The following is a 19,454-nucleotide window of genomic DNA, read 5'->3' as shown; positions in this document are numbered from 1 at the left end:
GGTACCCACCTACACATCAGCAACCTCCGCACAGCCTCCTCTGAGCAGCCTCTATCTCCTGCTGCCTTCAGCACAGCTTTATCTCTGTCTCTGGCCCTCCTCTCTGCTCTGCCTCTGTCACTGCCCTGCATGCCCCTCTGCCGGCACCAGCTTCTCCTAGCTTCTCCTTCCCCAGAAGCAACTTTTGCCACCTCACACACATCTCCATCTGGAAAATCCGGCCCCGATGAAGCAGCAGCAGGCACCCTGATGAAACTGGGCTCTGCTGTCCTTCAGGGTGATCGGGTGCCCTCTCCTGTCACCGCTCTGTCACACAGAGGCCAGCTCACAGGACACAGGCACCCCTGTGTGGTCTGTGCCACCACCCGAGCAGGTCGGAGCTGCCGGCCTTCCTTCTTCGCTCTTCTCCTGGCTGCTTCCCCTCCTGTCTGCGCTCTTTCTTTCTTCACTGACTCACAACATGAGCAGTCTGGGGACCCTCCTCATGTAGGCTGTAGTTTCTCTTCAGCCTTAAGTGTATGGAGTTCACTTCCATGGGCAAAGACTGCTTTATTTTCAGCTCTCACTACAGCAAGGATTGTTTTCTCTTTTGACTCAATCTGAAAGCAGAGTGCAGAAAGCACTCACCAACACCATCTCACAGGAGCCCCTGCACAGCGACTGGCTCTCATGTCATCTCATTCTCTCTTTCTTAACAGATCATGTTATAACCTATGATCACAGAAAGTCCTGATCCTCACGTTTCTCTGCTGTCACCTGTGGGCTCCTCCACAGCCGTGAAGAAGGGGGAACTCCAGCCCCACCATGAGAAGACTGGGTGAGAAGTGCCTTTGACATCTTGGGGAACAGCCACACCTTAAGAGCTAGTTTTAATTTTTATTTTTAGTAGTTATGAAGGACTGTAATAATATTCTTCATTTCACAGTGATCCGTGGGAGCAACTTTGTCTTCCTTCTCTGGGATGATGTTAGAGATAGTTTCATTAACAAGGGGAAAGTATGTCAGTTTGAACGACTCCTAATCAAGGCATGAATTAAGCTGCTAAGGTTACTAAGATTGGCTTCCAGGCAATACACTGCCTCAGGTGGTTTAGTCTTCAGGGGGTAATGAGTCTGTTCATTCCCCTCCTGGTCAAGGCGTCTGTGATGTGCCAGTAGTTGGCAGTGTGCAGAGAATCCAGCCTCGTGACAGGAAAGCAGTCTGGGCTATAGCTTATATGATCCTGTCTTGCTTTAGCAAAAGACCTCTTCCTGGGTGTTCTAGCTGGTTGCTTCTTGCTTAGCTTGTTACTAGAGACTATTGCCCACCATCCCAACTCCATGTTGCCCTTACGAATCTCAGGCTAAGCTCATATCCCCTGCCTAATCTTATTTTCCTTTACATATGGCCCTTACTCTCCCATTCCCTCTGCCTCTGGTTGCCAATGGAGGGAACGGATGGGTCTCAAGCAGACACTGATGTCTTATGTGACTGCTGTCAAGTCCATGAAGCCCAAATCCTTAAGAAAAATTAGATGTTTCTCCATTTGGTGTAAGGAGGTCTGACTGGTTTAGATCACTCCTTTCATTTCCAAGGATGACTTAGGCTACATCCTACTGGCTTTAGCTGAAATTTTAAGTTTTCATTTTTTTGTTTTGCTCTGAACATGTGATTTAGTCAGTTAGGTTCCCCAAGCTTACAATACTGAACACAGGACATAGGAACAACCTTGGAAACCACAGTTTCTCTTTTTGAGCTGTAATTTGGGATGATCATTAAGGCCTGCTGCTGAGTGTTCCAGAGGGTACATTTGTGAGGCACCTCTGTCTCTGCACTAGAAAGGCTTTGGAAAGGCTTGCTTAACAGTCATTAACCCGTGAAGGGTAAATCAAGTCACCATCATTGAGCCTTCTTTCACCTTGCTTCCTGAGCTTTCCTGCAAACCACACCATCATGCCATCCTTTCCCACCCCTATCCTCTTGCTCAGCTCCCACACTTTTGTCTGCAACCCATTTGAGAAAAAGAACTCATGCTCTCTTGTAAATCTTCCACCTCCTTAGTGCTGCTGTGTGAGTAAGCTAGGCTTGCAACAAGCACTTCTAACTATTCCTCACTAGAGCTGAGTAGTGTTTTTGTGAGGGAGCTGCTGCGGGTAGTATAAACTTCTCCAAAATTAAAACCAGTAGTGCAAGGCCTCTGCTGGCTTGGCTAGAGGTGAAGAAGATTCCCCGCCCCAAGCCCTGTGGTTCATCACCTAGTTATGCTGCTCTGTTTCTACCCAAGCTGTTGGTGTTCAGCTTCTGCATTCCCTAGAAGCAGGTCTGCTATTGCATCCTGCAAGCCATCACCAGGTTGCTTCAGTAACTCATCTTTCCTTCCATTCACAGGTCTTCTGCGCATGGCAACTGAACCCATGTGAGAGTCCATTTATGTGAGTACCCAGCAGCACACTTTGCTGTCTGTGGACATTGACTGCCATCTAAGAGACAACCCAGCTCCCTCCTCTCCCCCTAGAAGCCACTGTCTTAGAGCCTCCATGAGCATTTGCTATGACATACATCAATGTTGATGAGAGACAGGAACACTGCCGGGTGATCTTGAGCTGCCAAAATAATCAGCTCTGTGCGCAACATGGCTTAAAGGAGTTTTCAGTTAGCAGCATGCATCCACTAAAGAACTTAGACACTCATGTTTTTTCTGGGGACTTCCACACTGTACACTCCTGCCACACAGGCAAGGCGCTTTTGGCCAATCCTGTGGAAAAGCGGATGTATCGGAGCGTGGAGAACCTTCACTGGGCAACAGTCGCTGACTCTGGGCTGTATTCTCACTGCCGGAGCCTGGATAACGAGATCATCTTTCGCTATAGAGGCACCCGTCAATGGTCAGAAGGCTGCGTGGATGTGGCCCCCATACGGAGCACATTGGACTCTTTGAGAAATCTTTCTCTCCGTCCTAAACAGACATCACAGTCAGCACAGAATGTGCTCCTCCCTCCCTATGTCAAAGTGCCTCAGTGGCTCTTCCCTTCTGCAGAGGACAGAGCCCTACGCGAGGATGCCAAAAAAGAGCTGAAGGAGAAGCTGAGGCTGCACAGCAATAAGGTGGCAGAGCCCAGCAAGCCAGTGCGTCCACAGGCAGCCCTGACTGACCTGGCCGCACAGGAGTTTTCTGAATGCCAGATGTGCCAGCAGTACAAGAATGGTTGTGCTGTCAGCTGCTGCACAGTTTTGGTGGAACACACTGCTCGAAGACACAGCCTCACAGGGAGACAGAGACTCTGTGTCGCACACAGGATCATCAGTCCAGAAGACATCAAGCAGGAGGCTCAGAGAAGGCTTCGGCTCCACAGGCAGAATAGCTCCCCTAGCTTGCCCTTCCAGCATGCAGAGGAAAGCCATGAGATGGAGAAATCTAGAACAGCAGAATCCCTGGAACGACTCACTGGAGAAATAGATGTCAAAGAAACACTGGGGCAGAGCAGGAAAAGCCACTGCAAAGGGAGGCTGTACATACCCAGCTTTGAGGAATTCAAGCAAATGAGAAGTAAAGAGGCAAATTCATCTGCTGGCAGCAGTGAGACAACAAAGCACTTGAATAAGAGGCTGCTTGCAAACCAGCCCCTGGATGAGGAGAGCAATAAGAACATCTGTCCAGAAGGTTTGGGAACTGAAGCTGTGAATGAAGCTGCCATCACAGCAGAGGATGATGACAATGTGTTCCAAGAAAACCACACCTCTGCTGGGTTTTCCCAATATCCAGTCACATGGGATGGTTTCAGGATAAACAGCCCTGAAGTTAAGGACAGAACTGTCCAGAGCTCCAGCCTGGATATATCCCCAGTCCCCATTTGCTCCAGCCCTATTCCACGATCACCTTTGCAGGCAGTAGCGGTACACAGAGCTGGGCAGGAGATCTTCAGTGGTGAGCAGCAGAAAGGAGAGACAAGAAAATTAAATGATGTCCTCCACCTTGCAGGGCAGTCACTGGCTTCTGAAGCCCAGTCCTCTTGCTGTTCATCGCTGCTGTTAGAAGGCGCAGACTTGTCAAGCTATGGAGCTAAGCTACAAAAAATGAAGGATGAATTCATAGGTTCAGCCCTGGAACTTATTAAGAAAAGGTAACATGCTCTGTGGTGTCACCTGAAAGTAGTTCCTTTGTTAGCTATCTGGTCTCTCTCCTGATGTGTGCATTTAACTCCTGTGGCATAAGTATGCTGTTGACAGAGCCTTTTGTCTTGAGGTCTCTGCAGCGTGTTGACATGTATTTAAGCCACTGAGCTTAAAATCCATCTTTGTTTGGGATTAAGCATAAAAAAAAAATACATTTTGTGCACCTTAGTCCCTTAATCCTGTCCGGACAGCAGTTATTAGTAGTCTTGGTGCTCAATTTCCCACTCGTTTTATTTCTGTAGTAAATTATTGACAGGCTTTCTTTTCTTTTTTTATTCCCTGGAATATTTGTTAAGAGTATAAAACAACAGAGAGATAAAAAACATTAATACAATCCCTTTGGGAAAAAAAAAAAGATGTAAAGTCTGTCCTGTCATTGCAGAACATTAATTCAGGTAGTGCGACGTGCAGCAAAAAGGGCTTTCACTTACTGTCTTTGTGTAGTGAGCTGGCAAACAATTGAGAGTAGGATGACTTCTGAGTCTTTACCACCCTCTGGAGATCAGCAGAGCCAGCAAGTGAAAGTACCTACTGTCCCTCTGCCAACACCAGCAATGTGAGCAAAATAATTGTGTAAAACCTTCCTTCTTCTCCAGATGCTTTATTCCTCTCTCTGGGTAAGATGCTCACAAGGACTGCGTTCTCTGTCCTGGTTTTGGACACTGCAATCCTGCTACCTTCCTCCCTTCCAAAGAAATGGAAACTTTCCCATGCAGGCAAGTGGCATAACAGGAATCAGCCAAGTTCTGGAAGTTTGGAGCACCGGGCAGTGTCACTGTGAGCGCAGGCTGGTGGGAAAAGAAGGAGTGCTGGTGGAGTGGCTTGTTTCATAAGTCTGGCTTTCTGGACTAGCTTTGCCAAGAATTACATTTGACTGGCTTCCTGGCTGCTTCCAGCATCTGCAGACGCAGTGTTGAAATGCCAGGACATCAGCCTTGAACACTGGCTTGGTATCTGTGGAACGCTAGAGCTCTGAGAATGGACTCTTCAGTATTAGAGATGATGGTGACTTCTGCACAGGAATGACAGTCATCTGAAACAGCCTCTATGGAGCTGTAGCTGCCCCTGTAAACAGAACCAGAGTGACGAGCAGAGATACTTTGGCAACTCTGTAATCCAAAGCTTCTTTCAGCTGTCCGGTTTAGCCTTTGTGCTAGAGTATGAAAGCCCGATGAGGAAATAGACCAAAAAAAGCTGTGGCGTGCAACCATTTTCATTGAGTAGGCTATTTTTATCTTCAATGTGAAGTGAAATACACAGAATGGCACAAGCTATGAGTAAGAGCATAAGAACAGCTGTCTGGGCAGATCAAAGGTTTGACCAAGTATCCAGAGCCTGAGGTGCATGGATAGCAAGGTATACAGGAACTGGGTAGTGCACATGGTATTTCTTCCTACTACCCTCTCTCCTTCCAAATACTTCTTGCTCGGGGCTTCTGTGATTTCAGTGCAGTTTCTGTGCTTTTAATATCCTAGTAGCCTTTGTCTCTGTGAGTGTATTCAGTCTCTCTAGTTGGGTTTGTTAAAATACATGATATGATTTTGTAATCACCGGAATGGGAATTCATCTGAAAATGTGAATGGCAGTATTAGAAAGATTGTTTCATGTCAGTGGACAACCCTGACCTGTTTATTTTAGATAGTAACAATAGTTAGAGGTAAAGGCCGTTATTTGTTCAGGATAGCAGGAGGGAACTCATCTGTTGGCATTGCCAAGGTAGTGCTTAGTGGGAAACTCGAGTTCCCTTTGGCTGGGAAAGTCTCCATTTTCCATCATTTTCACCGGAAACATAAAGAGCTGAATATTCATTTATAACCTAAGCTGATTCTCACTGCAGAGGTAGGAGACTTTTGGGTCCTATATTGTGATGACTGGGCTACATTTTTTTCTTAGTCTTACACGAAAGGAGCTGAAAGCTGGGGATTTGGTCCCATTTTCAGATGTAGAGCTCAGCAAGCCCTTGATAGAGATGTTGTGATGGAACGTCACAGAATAAGACAGCTGAAATTATCTTCTCTTTCTAGTGGTTTTGTGTAAGTGCTACAGTTTTACAGATCAGCTTTGTCTGGTAAGTTAATTGCCTTCCTATTAATTTATACATATTTATTTAAGACTCATTTAATTGACTTAATGTTTTAGCAGAGAATATTTGATTTTCAACTTAGGAATTGTAACAGCTTTCATCCTCTCCTGGGTCACTGGATGCCTTTAACTTGGTTTGTGGTCCTAGATGGGAGGGGATGTTGAGATCTAGGCAGAAATTCTGTAGGCATTTCTATAGATCGTCCACTTTCTGAACCTTGGAATAAGGATGTGCAAAAAGGAAACATGCCAGAGAATCCAGAGGGTTCAGTACAACATGTATCTATCTATCCTTATGTTATCGGGAGGGTCAGGAGGCAAAAAAAGTCTCAGAATGGCAATTTCAGAGCCCAAGCAGCTGGATCCTCACAAGCCATGCCATCGTGCTTACAGCCATTGGTTAGCTGCAGCTGGCTGAGCTCCCTCCTTCTCCTAGGGAGGGCAGAGCACAAGGAAGGAGCAGTACACAGCGAGCATAGTAAGGTGTTGGGAGAACATCATGAAAGGAGGAAGAAATGAGAAGATGAATAATCACAGAGGTGTAAAAGAAAGGATACTCTAAACTCAGTTTACACCACTGTCTAGGTGATGTGAGTGGTATGAAAAAGCAGCATGCTAAGCTCAGTCTTACAGTTTGAATCAGCAGAGGCTATTACAGACTGTAAAGAGCAAAGCTGGCAGCAGTGATGGTCTGGCTGGGGAGGTACAGCTGCAGGAAGAAATGTACAGGGAAGGGACAGGGAGGCTGAGAGCAGGGACAGCAAAGAAGCAAAATCTAGCTTGGGCTGCCAGCTCACCAAACTGCTGTAAAAGTTACAAGGAGAAGTGCAGCTTCTTCCTGAGAGCACGGTGTATATGGTTGAAGGTGTCATGGTCAAGAGAAGATAATATTCTAGTCTTGCTGCTAAGCTCGGATACACCCTGTTGCCTCTGTGTGCCTCAGCACATTCCTTTCCATTTGTATATTTCGGCCAGAAGCCATTCCGAGCAGGAGCAAGTTTTGGAAACATTGGTTTTTTGTCTGTGGCAGATCCTCATCAAGAGTTTCTTACCCCCCCAACCTCTGACATCCCTCCTTCAGGTGTGCCCTGCTCAGCTCTTCGTATTTTACCCAAATCAGTGAAACATCATCGAGATGATCCGGATGGGAATATGTGAGGGAGGATATATTTCAAACACAGATGGTTTCAAAGAATTATTCTAGAATCCACATCATGGCCGCATACAGTGCTGAAGGAGTGGTACTGCCACGTGGCTGGGGACAGGAGGGAGGAAAGAGACAAGACCAGGCCGGTACCATGGGACCACAGCCCTACCGTGTGCCTGCAGTGGACAATAATACAGACTTGCTCCAGGGCAGCGTGGGTTTTGTCCTCTCCTTCCTACAGGCCAGGAGGGCTGAAATAGCACTTCCAAATCCACAGAGCAGGGCATGAGCACAGCAAAAGCAAAAGCCATGAGTCTGCTGTTACACTGCGCCAACGCTGCACACCCACAGCTCAACTCTTTTTAAGTTGGTAAGTCTTCTGGTGGTGTCAGCTGGGACCTGGAAGCACTGATGGAGGAAGATGAACAAGCTTCAGCTGCAAAGTTGCAGACCAACTTTTTTGGCCTGACAACAAGAACCAGTTTGTGTTCTGGGAGATTTGTTCCCTCTTCAGTGATGGCTGATGGTTTGTTGTCAGAGCCAACTGTCGTTCATCGTAAAGAAAATGCCCGTCTGTCTCATGTGTCTGCTTGTAGCTGACAGTGTTGGAATTGTGCATTAGCAGTATGACCTACCAGCATCAGTTCACAAGTGAAGCCTTTAAAAAGAAGCAGATTCTATCACAGGAGATGTTTGTTAATCATAAGGTACATTCATAACCTTAAGTATTTTCAGACACTGGCTTCCACTATGCACAAACATCCATATTCTGTCCTGACAACCCTTCTTCTTAAAAGAATCCAAGCCCTAAGTAACCCCAGAATGAGAAAAATAAAATTATTCCAAGCAGGCTTCATTATACATGCAAGAAAAGTGCCTTAGAGCCTGTTACAAAAAAAGTAAAAGAACTACAGGTTGTGTCACAAACTGCAGCCTGTCGACTACTGTGTCAAGTCAGTGGTTTTGCACCAGACTGTGTCTGTCTGGAGAGGTGTTATCTACAGGGAGAGGAGCGTGGGGTTGGAACAGGCTGCCTGTATCAGCCAGACCAGGCCCTTGTTACCAGCAGACAGACAGCTGTGACTAAGAGCACCCCAGAATTGCCAAGTGAGACTCGCAGGCTGCCAGTTATTTCAGGGCTCTTCAGTGCACCAAAGGTTCTGATCATGAGCCCCCTGAAAGCAGAAGGAATCTTTCCAGTGGTTTCTGTGAGTTCGGGATCGTATAAGATGAAGAACAGAGGGAAAGCTCCTTTAATCCTCTAATCTCTTCAAAGTATTGTGGTTTCTTGCAGGTGATTTTCTTCCACATGAGCAGTATGGCTTCTGTGTTGACAGCATCTCTTTAAACAGCAGAAAAAAATAGATACAGCCTACTTAGAAGGAGGTTTTTCTGGTCCCCGTGGGTGAACCTCGCGTTTTACGAACACAAAATAGTCCTGTGAACACCTGAGACTTGATATCCCAGACCGATGCTGGTATGAGTGCAATTACCCATTTGCACTGCTGTAACAGAGCTGTATTTAGAGCCCCTGAAACACAGGCACAGAAATGTATGCCAACCAGACTAGATTCCTGCCTGACCTTTCCCTGAACTGTTGCAGCTGGGCTGATCAGACTGTGGCTTTCTGCTCATTCTCATTTGGGTCAGGAATGGCAGGTAAGCTGCGGACTTGATGCTCATCAGAATTTCCTTCTTTCCCTGCAGCTGCAATGCTGAGACTGCTGCCAAGCCCCCCTCTGAGGGACAGTGTGATCTGAAGGAAGACGACCAACCACCTCCAGAGGACAGCCAGCAAGCCACAGCAATGTCCATGGCAACAGAGAGCTGGGAGGATAAGACAAGCAATGAGAAACCCAGCGACACTCAACCTGCAGGGAATGTAAGGGAGAGGAATTCACTTATTTTGTGTGTTTGTTTAGGACTTTTTTTTGTCAGAAGCTCTAAAAGGTCTCTTTGTTGTAGAAGCTGGGCAGCTTGGCATCTGAGGTCACATCAACTCCCATGACCAATTTATCAGAATGATTTCTAAGTGCCTATTTTATTACACTTAAGGAAATGGGAGTCAGTTGTGTGTCCCTGCCTATCTGCCACTGCAGGGAGCTCAGCAATAATTCCCCTGTGGCTTTCACCATGCCACCACCCCTACATTGCTGCACTGCCCAAAAGATCATCCAAGTCCTTCTCTTGTCCCCACTTAGTCAGTTCACTAATGTAGGTGAGGCTTAAAGGCCTGGACCAGCAGCTCTGAAATATTCACAGATCAGAGGGAAGCAAAGTTAGATCCCTGGAGGACTGGCGCAGTTGCCACTTTAGAGCCTTAGCCAGGGCTATGTTGTTCACTTCTCCATGCTTATTCGACAGCTGTGGCCCAGCCACCACTGAGCCACTGTACTGACAGCTACAGAGCCACGGGGGAGAGGAGCCCTTGCTGTTGGAGCTAAGCAAGACAGAGGGACCTGGGGTTTGTGATCATAGAATCACAGAACATCCCAAACTGACCGTGTGGAGGAGCTGCACTTAAAAACCACACTGCTAATGAATTGCCTTTTTCCTCCTTTGGCAACTGAAATCCAGTGGCTGCAAACCAGACATTGCTTTGACTGCTGCCTTGCTCCAACCCCACTTGCCTTTCTTGCAGACCTCCAGTCCCAGCTGCCGCCGATCCAGCTCTGACATTGTCCATGAGAGCACAGATGGTGCCAAGGCCCAGAGGGAGTGCCGGCTGCGGCCACATTTCAGTGACCCCATGCCAACAGACTCGGTGAAGAGGAAGCAGCTGGAGCTGAAGATTGCAGCGGCAGCACGGCAACATGCACAGAAACGTCGGCAGGAGCGAGACTATGGTACACACATTCTGCACTCTGTGGTGGGCCAGATGCTTAGACCTACTATTCTAGAGTAAATATGGTGTAACTCTACTGACCCGGGGGAGAGAAGCACTCCAGATTTAACCTTGATATACAACAAATCAGGATCTATCTTGCTGTGTCTCTGTCCCTGTCTGGCAGATGGCAGCGGGAGAGAGAGCCCAAACAAGTTGACAGGTAGAGGCAGTGCAGGGCAGACAGGCTTCACCTGGGAGCCAATTACTTCTGATCCCTACTCCCTAACTTACCAGTAGTAAAACGGGAGGGGAGACAGCCAACAGCCCTGCTTTCATCAGATCTCCCCACCGGGGCTCCTGCTGCTTGTGGCTGTGCCACTTTGAGTTCCCCAGATGAGCTCCGTTCAGCTGGTAGTGCCTGTAATGATTTGTGTCTGTTCTCAGGTCCAGTGGTAGCAAAAGCCAACCTTGGCCATGGCAGTAGCTTTGATGAGACTCGCCGTGCCCCACGTGGCTCCCTCCGTTCCAGACATCACTGGAGCAACGTCAGCAGCTTGAGCACAGACAGCGGGATTGTGGGCGTGAACGATGTCCGTGATGACCTGGATCCCAGTGAGGCCACCCGTACCAAGTCTGCAGAGGTGGAGAGGGCAGACAGCGGCATTAGCCAGATGTCAGCCAGGAAGTGGAGGAACAGGGCGTCCGAAACACTGAGCTCCCTGCAGGCCTGGGAAGCCCACCGGCCCTGTACCGACTGTGGAGAAAGGGACCTCCCAGTAGAAACAGATATGCAGAACTGTAATCAGAGGCGGGCTGACCTCTGTGAGAAGTGCCGCAAGCGTAGGACGGAGCGCAAGGAGTCTGTGCTGGAGTTTGTCAACACGGAGGCCAGCTATGGAGAGGACTTGCGCATCATCAAAGAGGAGTTCTACCTCCCCATGCAGGCAGCTGGGCTGCTGAGTCAGGAGCAGCTCCTCGGCATCTTCAGCAATATTCAGGAGCTCATTGACCTCAATGAAAGCTTCCTGGAGATACTTCAGGAAGAGATCGATCAGGCCTTTGATCAGGTATGACGCCTGTGTGCTGAACTGGGCAGGTAGGAATAGGTTTTGAGTTAGTAGGCAGCACAGCTGGAGTAGGGGGATTGGGAGGTAGGATCATGGGTTCTGGTCATCTGCCCAGTCCCTTGTTCCCTCAATTATTGTAATCCAGTGATTGCAGTTGATCTGTGCCAGGTCACAGCTGCTGGCCTCACTCTGCCATGGTAATGCCACTGCCTTTACCAGGTCATCAGCCATTCATCCCATTAACAGGACCTAATTGTCCTATTACCAAAGTTAGCTTTAAGCCAGATAGCTCGGACACTTTTAAGAGTGTGACCACGGGGTCACAGAGCTCAGCTTGGTCTGGCCAGCACAAGAGGACCAAGCTTGCAGGCCACATGCTTACCCAACCCTGAGCTGCTGTGAGGTTGCAGTTTATTGCAGCTTGCCTGTAGGCTGGTTGCAGGGCCAGACAGCACAGGTTGCTCCCTGCTCTGGTGACAACTTGTACCTACTTACAGCTCTGCATATCAGTTCCTTCTACTGATGCACTCTGCCTTGCACAAAGAATTCTCCTATCCTACCAGCGTAGTGGATAGAGGGCAGAGAAATATAAATAAGTGTCTAGAACAGCAGTTGCTGCAAAGGACAAATAAACAGCTTCACACCTTCCTTTCTTTGAGGAACCAAACCCCACTCATTGCTTTGTCAGTTTCACCAGGACATTTGTTCTCTAGGAAACACATCCTTCCTCTCACTCTCTGAAACTCTGCACATCAATGTGTCTCAGAAACTGACAGCCTCTCACGTGCACCTGGCACAATGAAGACAGATATGCACTGCGGTTGTCCTCTGTGCATAATTTCTTGAGACAATGGCTTCTACAGAGCTGTGGATTTCCCTGTTTCCTCCTCCACGTTGCCCTTTGCAGTCAGAACTCAGTACTGCATCAAAAAGCTGCCAGCAGAGAACTGCTCCCTCTCTTGCTGCTGAAATGAGCAGTAGTTGCAGAGCATATCAGCACGCACCTACACAAAGATAAAAGCATGATGTGGCACAAGATGCTTATATTTCTGATTAGTCTGGAAATCAAAGAGCAATTTACTGTGAAATTTATTTTTCAATTAGGCATCAAAGTAGCCAGTAGGCGTGCAACTGATGGAGATCCTGCTTCCCAGCCCGCCCAGCTGCTCAGAACAAATGCAGAAGTTGCTAATTGCCATGGCTGTTCCCCGAGTTACATGCCTCCCCTGCCCATTTGAGCCTAAACTTTCTCTGTTAATTTATGCACTGCTGCATTAGTCTAATGGCAGACTTGCCAACAAGAGGGGCCCCTGAAAACCCTCCTGATTAGAAGGCTGACTCTGGCCTTTAGCCCCTGGTCTGCTGAGCTGGCTGAGCCCGCAGAAGCAGAGAAGACATTTCTTTACATGTAGAAGAGCAAACAGGTAGAGCAGCTTCTTTCCCCTCCCCATGTGCTGCTTGCTCCCGGACATGCAGGGACTGCCTTACCTCCAACAGGGTGAGCCCAGTTGTGTGCTCACCAGATCCTCCAGCAAGTTTGTAGTGATAGGACTGAATGCAGGCTCTGTGCTTGTGCTTCTCCTGAGCTAACCCAGCAGGGGCTGTATTGCGTGCTTGCAGGGGGATGATGACCTGATGACCGTGTGCATCGGCGAAATATTTCTAGAGTTCGTCAACATGTTGCCGGCCTTTCAGACCTACTGTCTTCAGCAGTCCTCCTCTGTGAACATGCTCAATGCTCTGGAAAAGGAGAAAGAGTTGCTCAGGTGAGAAGAGAGGGCACCAGGCTGAGGGCAAAGCCTTTGTCAGCTCAACCAGATCAAAGTTTTGATGCTAATGTTCATTAGGGATGAGAGGTCTTGGGGTGAGGGGCTTACTTTATGCTTCAGAATATGTTCGGCCCTCAGTATGCTCAGTGAGGCAGCCTGTTGCTGTCCATCTGTATATGGTATTTTGTGGTATTGGTGTTTGCTCACTGACAACAGAGCTTAGCTTTCACTAAGCAACACCCAGCTAAGAACATTCTCAGTCCCTGCACCAGAGCACGGTTTGGATTTCCACTGGGAAAAACCACTGGGTTAAGTATGCATGACTTGAATGTTTCCCATTCCGAGCCCCAGCCTGCTGGGCGAGTCATTTCTCTGTTTCCACTGCAACAGCTATCAAATGATGACAGTACCAAATTCTTGGTTAGAGAGCTTTGCAATCAAACGATGAAAGAACCTACAAATTTATGTAATCTGATGTATCCGCCTCGGGCCTATGTCAGTGTGTACTAGAGAAAGATCACACCCTCACTGTTCTACAGTGATTAACAGATGACTGCTAGGATATTACATTCTAGCATACCAGGCCCCTTGTCACTGTTCTGCAGCTGAGCATGGCTGCAGACATTTTTAATTTTTGAGAGGACTGAATTCACAAGGCTGCTAAAACCAGAGCAGCACTCAGCAGCTGTCAGCACCTCGCTCCTCCTTTGCATTTAGGATTGCAGCATCTGCTGACAAAACAGCCACCATTTCACTCCTTCTTCTTAAATCCCTGCAGAATATTCCTCAATGTGTCCCAGAATGACAACACAGCACTGCGACGGATGAACTTGAGGTCCTTTCTGATGGCCCCTTTGCAAAGGGTCACAAAGTACCCACTGCTGCTCAGCAGAATCATCAAGGCCACCACTGAGTACCACCCAGATCACGGCAGCCTGCGGGAGGCCAAGAGCCGCATCGAGTCCCACCTGGAGCACATCAACATGAAAACCAAGCAGGAAGGGAACACGTGGACCCTCCGCTCCTTTCGCCAAGACAGCAAGAAGAAGAGGGAAGTCATCAACATTGAAATGAGGGAAACTGCCCTGAAAACTGTGGGATGGCTGCGGGAGGAAACACGATTTGTGATGGAGGGGTCTCTGCAGCTGGCCCAGCCCCCTGACGGCCAGTGGGTAAAGAAAGGCAGCAAGACCCTGAAGTTCCAGAACATGCAGGTCCTCCTCCTAGTGAATATGAAACGTGTGTCTGAGTCCAGCCTGGAGTCAGCTGAGCCCGGGCCTGTGAAGGATGCCGTGCTGGTACTCATCAGGGACAAAAATAATGGAAAGTTCCATTTGCTCAGGGAGCCCTTGAGGCTGAGTAATTGCATTGTCTCCACCGATCCTGACTGTGACGACACTTTCGAACTCATTGAAATCAGGAGGGAGGCGTTTGTGTTCCGGGACAGCGACCGGGCACGGACTCACCACTGGTTCCGGCAGATCAGGAGATACTCGCGGGAGTTGGGCTCCTGGAAGAAGCGTCGGAACGCGCTGCCCAACATCATGATCAGCACACCTCACACCAGGCCCTGAGTCCTGCGTGGGCAGCACGCAGTGACACTGCGCTCGGCCGGAGCCATGTGCGAGGACCGCTGAGAGCCGCTGGCTTGAACTTGCTCTGCTTCATGGACAGCACAGAAAGGAGCCTGACACATGAACTACTGAGCAGCGCTGGAAGCAAGTGTTACAGCCTGATCCTGATCTCCAGCCTCGGGACTCAGAGCCTGTTTGTGGCTGATGTACATACACAGAAGGGCCTGCCGAGGAGCAGACCTCTGGAGGAGAATAATGAGCTTAACTTGTTAATATTGCACTGTGGGAGAATGACGTATGATGCTTGCATTTGCATGAATTCTGTTGAAAGCCAGTCTTGATAACATGAGAGAGGTTTCCGCCACTGACTTTATTTCATCAGCATTAGGTAAAGTCAGGGTCAAAATTAGGTGCAGTAGTATGCAGAAGAGGAGGAAAGTTGGAGAAAATGTTTTCCATCATTACTTCTGAGGACTGCATTTCATTTTTCAATTGTGTCTTCAGTCAAAATACTTGTTTTAAAAGGTCTGTCATATTTAATCCAAATCAAGTAGGAGTCAACTTACTCAGATCCAGCTGCATGCACACAGCACGCAAAAAAGGTCAGACAGTAAAAGGGTTTCTTGCTCTCTCACGTGTGCACCCCAAATACATGTAAAGACCCTTGGAAGAGCAGTATCCCCACACTGGCAGCCTGTATTTAATGGACTTAGAGACTGAAACATTACAGTGCATCTAAAATATTTCAGAACTGTATGTAAATATGGCTCTGCTACCACTAATAGTGAACTTAAAATGCAATTATTTAAATGATGTAATCTAGTGTATTTCAAAATTTAACTGAAAGGAACAATTTACGTTGTCCTGTAGAGAAACATAAAAGGTTTTAATAATTACGTTTCAATGCCTTTAGGTGGGTATTTTTTAAAAGAAATATTTGGGTTTTCTGGAGCAGATATTTCATTTGATGTGAGTGGCATTTGAGTGAACGATGTGCCTGTGTCTCCTGAACAGGATTCAGAGGTAGTCCTAAGGAAACTGGGAGAACAGTGCAGCCTTGCTACCCTAAGAAACAATAGACTGGCACAAAACGTTATGCCCTGGCCAGAGCCCTGCCTGGGCAGGTCAGGCCCCTGCATGTGAGAAACGAGAGCTGAAAGTGAGACCACAGAGCTCCCCTGTAAGGCCCAGCCTCTCTCACTTCCTCAGCAGGGAAATTACTGGAACAGAGAAATTACTGAACAGCGGTAAAAGGCAAAAAGGACCTAACCTTTTCAGCCTGACATTACCACTGACTGTGGCCCTGTGATTACACCAGCAGCAAAATGTCATGCTGTGACTAACACGACAAAGGCCATGTTACAGTCCGAGAGGCTAAATTAAAGGAGCCTGAATTTTGGTTGGTGAATCTCAAAGAACGGTCCTTAAACGTTCATTCAGATCCCCAGGGTAAGGACAAAGCCAGTCAGCATTATTCGCCATCAACAAGACTCTTCTGATACACACAAGGAACACGTTTGTGTATCTCTCCAGAGATCAGCATCAGCTATCCCACACACAAAGGCAGACAGGCTGCCTCCACAAAGGTGGGTAGGCTCTGATCCTGTAAGGCCCCCGTTGACCCAACACTTAAGTAGGCCTCCACAGCGTATCCAGGTTTGTCCCTCTGCTGCAGCTGCTGGGGCTCCTTGTTCTGCTCTGGGTGCTGAAGCAGACACCAGCAGCGAAATATGCTTACTGGCTGCATTTTCTCTTTAGTGCTTTGTTTTGTCCGTGAGGAAATAGGAGTATTTGCATCCTCTGGAGACGTTGCAAACACATATCCAAGATGAGGGTGGCGGCGCGCTGCAGTAAGCCATAGCTGGCAAGATGCCTGTCCAGGGCAGCAGCACAAGTGAGCTGGCATTCCCTCCGGCTATTTGTAGCTGTTAGTCAACAAATTGTTTGTTCCCCAAAACATGCACTGAACAGCCAGCGAATAGCACGAGGCATTTATTTTAATTTGTTGTTTGTTTTTCAAATAAATTGACACAGAAGCAGAGCAGCTGCTGGATGAAGACTTCTGCGATGCTCTCCTGACAGATCCGCATCGAACCGCCTCTGAGCCTCATTCTCATACCACGCAAAAAGCAACAGCTCGTTGTGCCTTCATTTTCTCTCCCACGATCACAGCAATGCAGCATCCTTCTCTTCATTACCTCCTGTGGCAGTTGTGTTGAGAGAAGGCACAAGGACAGTAAGCGTAATACATTATCCAAATGGCAAGTGGCTTTCACAGCCACAGAGAGCTGCTGCTGCTTCCTGAGATGCCATTACTTTCCAGCGTTTTTCCAGTGCTCTCCACTCCAATTCACACTCAAAACCAGAGGTGAACTGTTGGTACAGTCTTATCTTTAAATCAAGCTATCGCTGATCCCCTTGGCTGCTCCAAAAGGTTAGGGAGCAACAAGTATATGGAATAGGTCTAATTTTCAGCATCAATCTTGCATTTGGATGATGATTCAGTTTTTCAGGCTCTGGGTTCTTCGAAGTATGACGGGAAACACTGCCAGGCAGTGCAATGCACTGCTGCAAACACTGCCTATTTCCTCTGCACCGGGCACACTCCCCAAAGCAAGCCCATAAAGAATTGCCCTGTGTTATGAACAGAACATGTACTTGGTGCTGTAGCCCTGTCCTAAAAAAAGCTATGGCCAGGGAACAGTACAAGCTCTTGGGTCTGGGACATCTGCTATGGTAAGGGACAAACTGAGTGTGGAACACACCCCACTGGACAGTTGTGTTTTGGATGTTATTGCTCTTTTACTTATCCAGTGTGTACTCAGCTGCTTGCCTGCTTTTAAATTACAGGTGTTGAGAGGGAGCACAGCACCGAGCGGTCTCTCCAGCCCTGCGGACACTCATGCTGGGGGCTGAGCCTGCACAGGAAGGGTGAGCAGTGGCAGCACGTTGAGCAGGCAGTAAGTTTCCATAATCCTCAGCTACCTTTCTGAACCTGGATGGTCCCTCTCCTGGGAAGCTGCAGGTCTTTCAGTCTCACACGCACACATCTTTGTGGGCAGCCCTACAGATTAGCCGTGCAGTATTTTTCCATTTCTGATGAACGTGACAAAATGCTGTCATAACACACAGTACCTGGGAGCAGGCTGCAAGCCAAGGAAGTAATTATTTGTTCCAAACTGACCTTCTTAGGGCTGTACAGTACTTTTATGCCTCTCAGAATCCATGAGTGACAAAACTAAGATTACTTCTCCAGAATCCTTCCAACTGATCTCGTTGGTATAAGGAGGACAGAAGGAAGAGAGATCCTTCTGGGATAAAGGGGAAAAAAAAAGAAGGAAGTCAGATTACTCCCTTAATTCATCTGAACTCGTAAAGAACCATTAGCAGGAATTTAGTATGAATCTCACTGGTAACTTAACAGGGAAAAAAAGAGGGGGGGGGGGGGGAGGGGGAAGAAATTGACCGTCTGTATCACAGAGTTTGGGATCAAAAGGCACCCAGAAAGACAACGCTGGGTTAAGATCTCCCTGTGAGATCTGGTCCCAAAGGAGAGAAAATCCACTCCAGGAGTAAGCATGATGGGTGGGAGAACCTGGGGAAAAAAAGCAATGATATAAGGAGATAAAAAGTAACAGCTTTAGAAAGCAGAGACTTCTGCTTTAGAGAAAGATCTCTTTTAGGCTGAAGGAACTGGTGAATCTCATTCTGTCCCCAGCATCCTCAGCGGGATGAGGATTCAAATCTGGCATCACATCAAAGATACCTCTTCAGGGTTTCTGGATAAGGCATCTTTTTGGGATGCCAGTTTAGTAGACGTGCTGAGGATCTCACATTTTCCCCAACAGATGTTTGGGCGTTTGTACACCCATAGTGTGAATGTGCAGCTGAACAAAGGTTCAGATGAGCATGCTCCCTATTCTTTCAAGCAAGGGCTTGTTCTGGGACAGTCACTCTCCCCTCAGGCAGGGCAGTGCCCCAGTGACGGCTGCCCAGAGCAAGCCAGAAGTTGCAGTGAACACAGGGAGAAAACCTGCCTGGAAATATGCATCTTAAATAATTTATGCCTGGCCCACAGCAAGTGGGCAAGAGATGTTGTGCCGTAAAGGACCGTTCCTTTCAAAGTCAAACACTTTGTGACACCCCTTGGATTGAACAGGCAGCCAGCTCTCTGGGCAGCCCCTGCATTTTAACAGAGCTGCACCACGTGAGCAAACAGCAGACAGCCCTTTGATGAGGGAGGATGGGATGCTGATGAGCAGCCGAGGTCAGTATCCACAGGCAGCCCCAGGAGTCATCCATGTTTACTTTCTGCTCTTGTTAATTGCCTTGGTGCGTCATGACTTTACTGGCTGAAAAAGGGGTGTGAGGTTCTACAGCGCAGAAGGCATCACTTTGCCGTAAAGGAAGGCACGTTGTTTGCCCAAAGAGAAAATCCTTGGCAGTTCCTAACAACTGGAAGCAGTTAATGACTGCAAGAAAATCAGGCAACGTAGCAGATAGCACTACAGCTCAGCAAACACTTAAATCAGGCACCACAGGGTGAGGAAGGAGCCTCCCTCTGTGTGCTGGCACACGGTGTGCGGTGCTGTGCAGTGAACCAGGCTTGGAGCAAGCATCTCTGAAAAGGATTGTTTCAGCTAGAGCAGTTCCTTCATCCAGTTCATTGCACAAAGGCGTGTGCTGGCACCAGAAAAGGGCAGTCTGGAGGTGATGATGTGCCCTTTAACAACTGCCAGCTCAAGGAGGGTGCTGGGCTCAGGCTGCAGTTTATCAATTCCAGCAGACAGAGCTGGTTAAACAACCAGCCTGAGGTCTCTGCTGCATCCTGTGCTA

At 48.0% G+C, this 19,454-nt stretch overlaps 1 protein-coding gene across 5 annotated transcripts in view; it reads left to right on the top strand.

Moving 5' to 3' along the window:
* Positions 1-15,514, top strand: part of ARHGEF1 (Rho guanine nucleotide exchange factor (GEF) 1) — a 38,463-nt gene extending 22,949 nt beyond the window's left edge. For 2 of the 5 annotated variants that reach the window (XM_004942920.5, XM_025152576.2), the window contains exons 2-8: positions 699-817; positions 2,368-4,100; positions 9,089-9,263; positions 10,023-10,227; positions 10,653-11,275; positions 12,896-13,041; positions 13,823-15,514. In XM_004942920.5, coding sequence (XP_004942977.2) covers positions 2,530-4,100; positions 9,089-9,263; positions 10,023-10,227; positions 10,653-11,275; positions 12,896-13,041; positions 13,823-14,618 — 3,516 coding nt within the window. In that variant the 5' untranslated portion in view covers positions 699-817; positions 2,368-2,529 and the 3' untranslated portion in view covers positions 14,619-15,514. The remainder of the gene's footprint in view (positions 1-698; positions 818-2,367; positions 4,101-9,088; positions 9,264-10,022; positions 10,228-10,652; positions 11,276-12,895; positions 13,042-13,822) is intronic. The other 3 variants (XM_040704372.2, XM_015290027.4, XM_015290028.4) reach the window with 3 other exon arrangements.
* Positions 15,515-19,454: the final 3,940 nt, after the last annotated feature.

The sequence above is a fragment of the Gallus gallus genome, chromosome 7, assembly GCF_016699485.2.
Source record: "Gallus gallus isolate bGalGal1 chromosome 7, bGalGal1.mat.broiler.GRCg7b, whole genome shotgun sequence".
Classification (NCBI taxonomy): Eukaryota; Metazoa; Chordata; class Aves; order Galliformes; family Phasianidae; genus Gallus; species Gallus gallus.
This window is presented reverse-complemented; position numbering and strand designations above follow the sequence as displayed.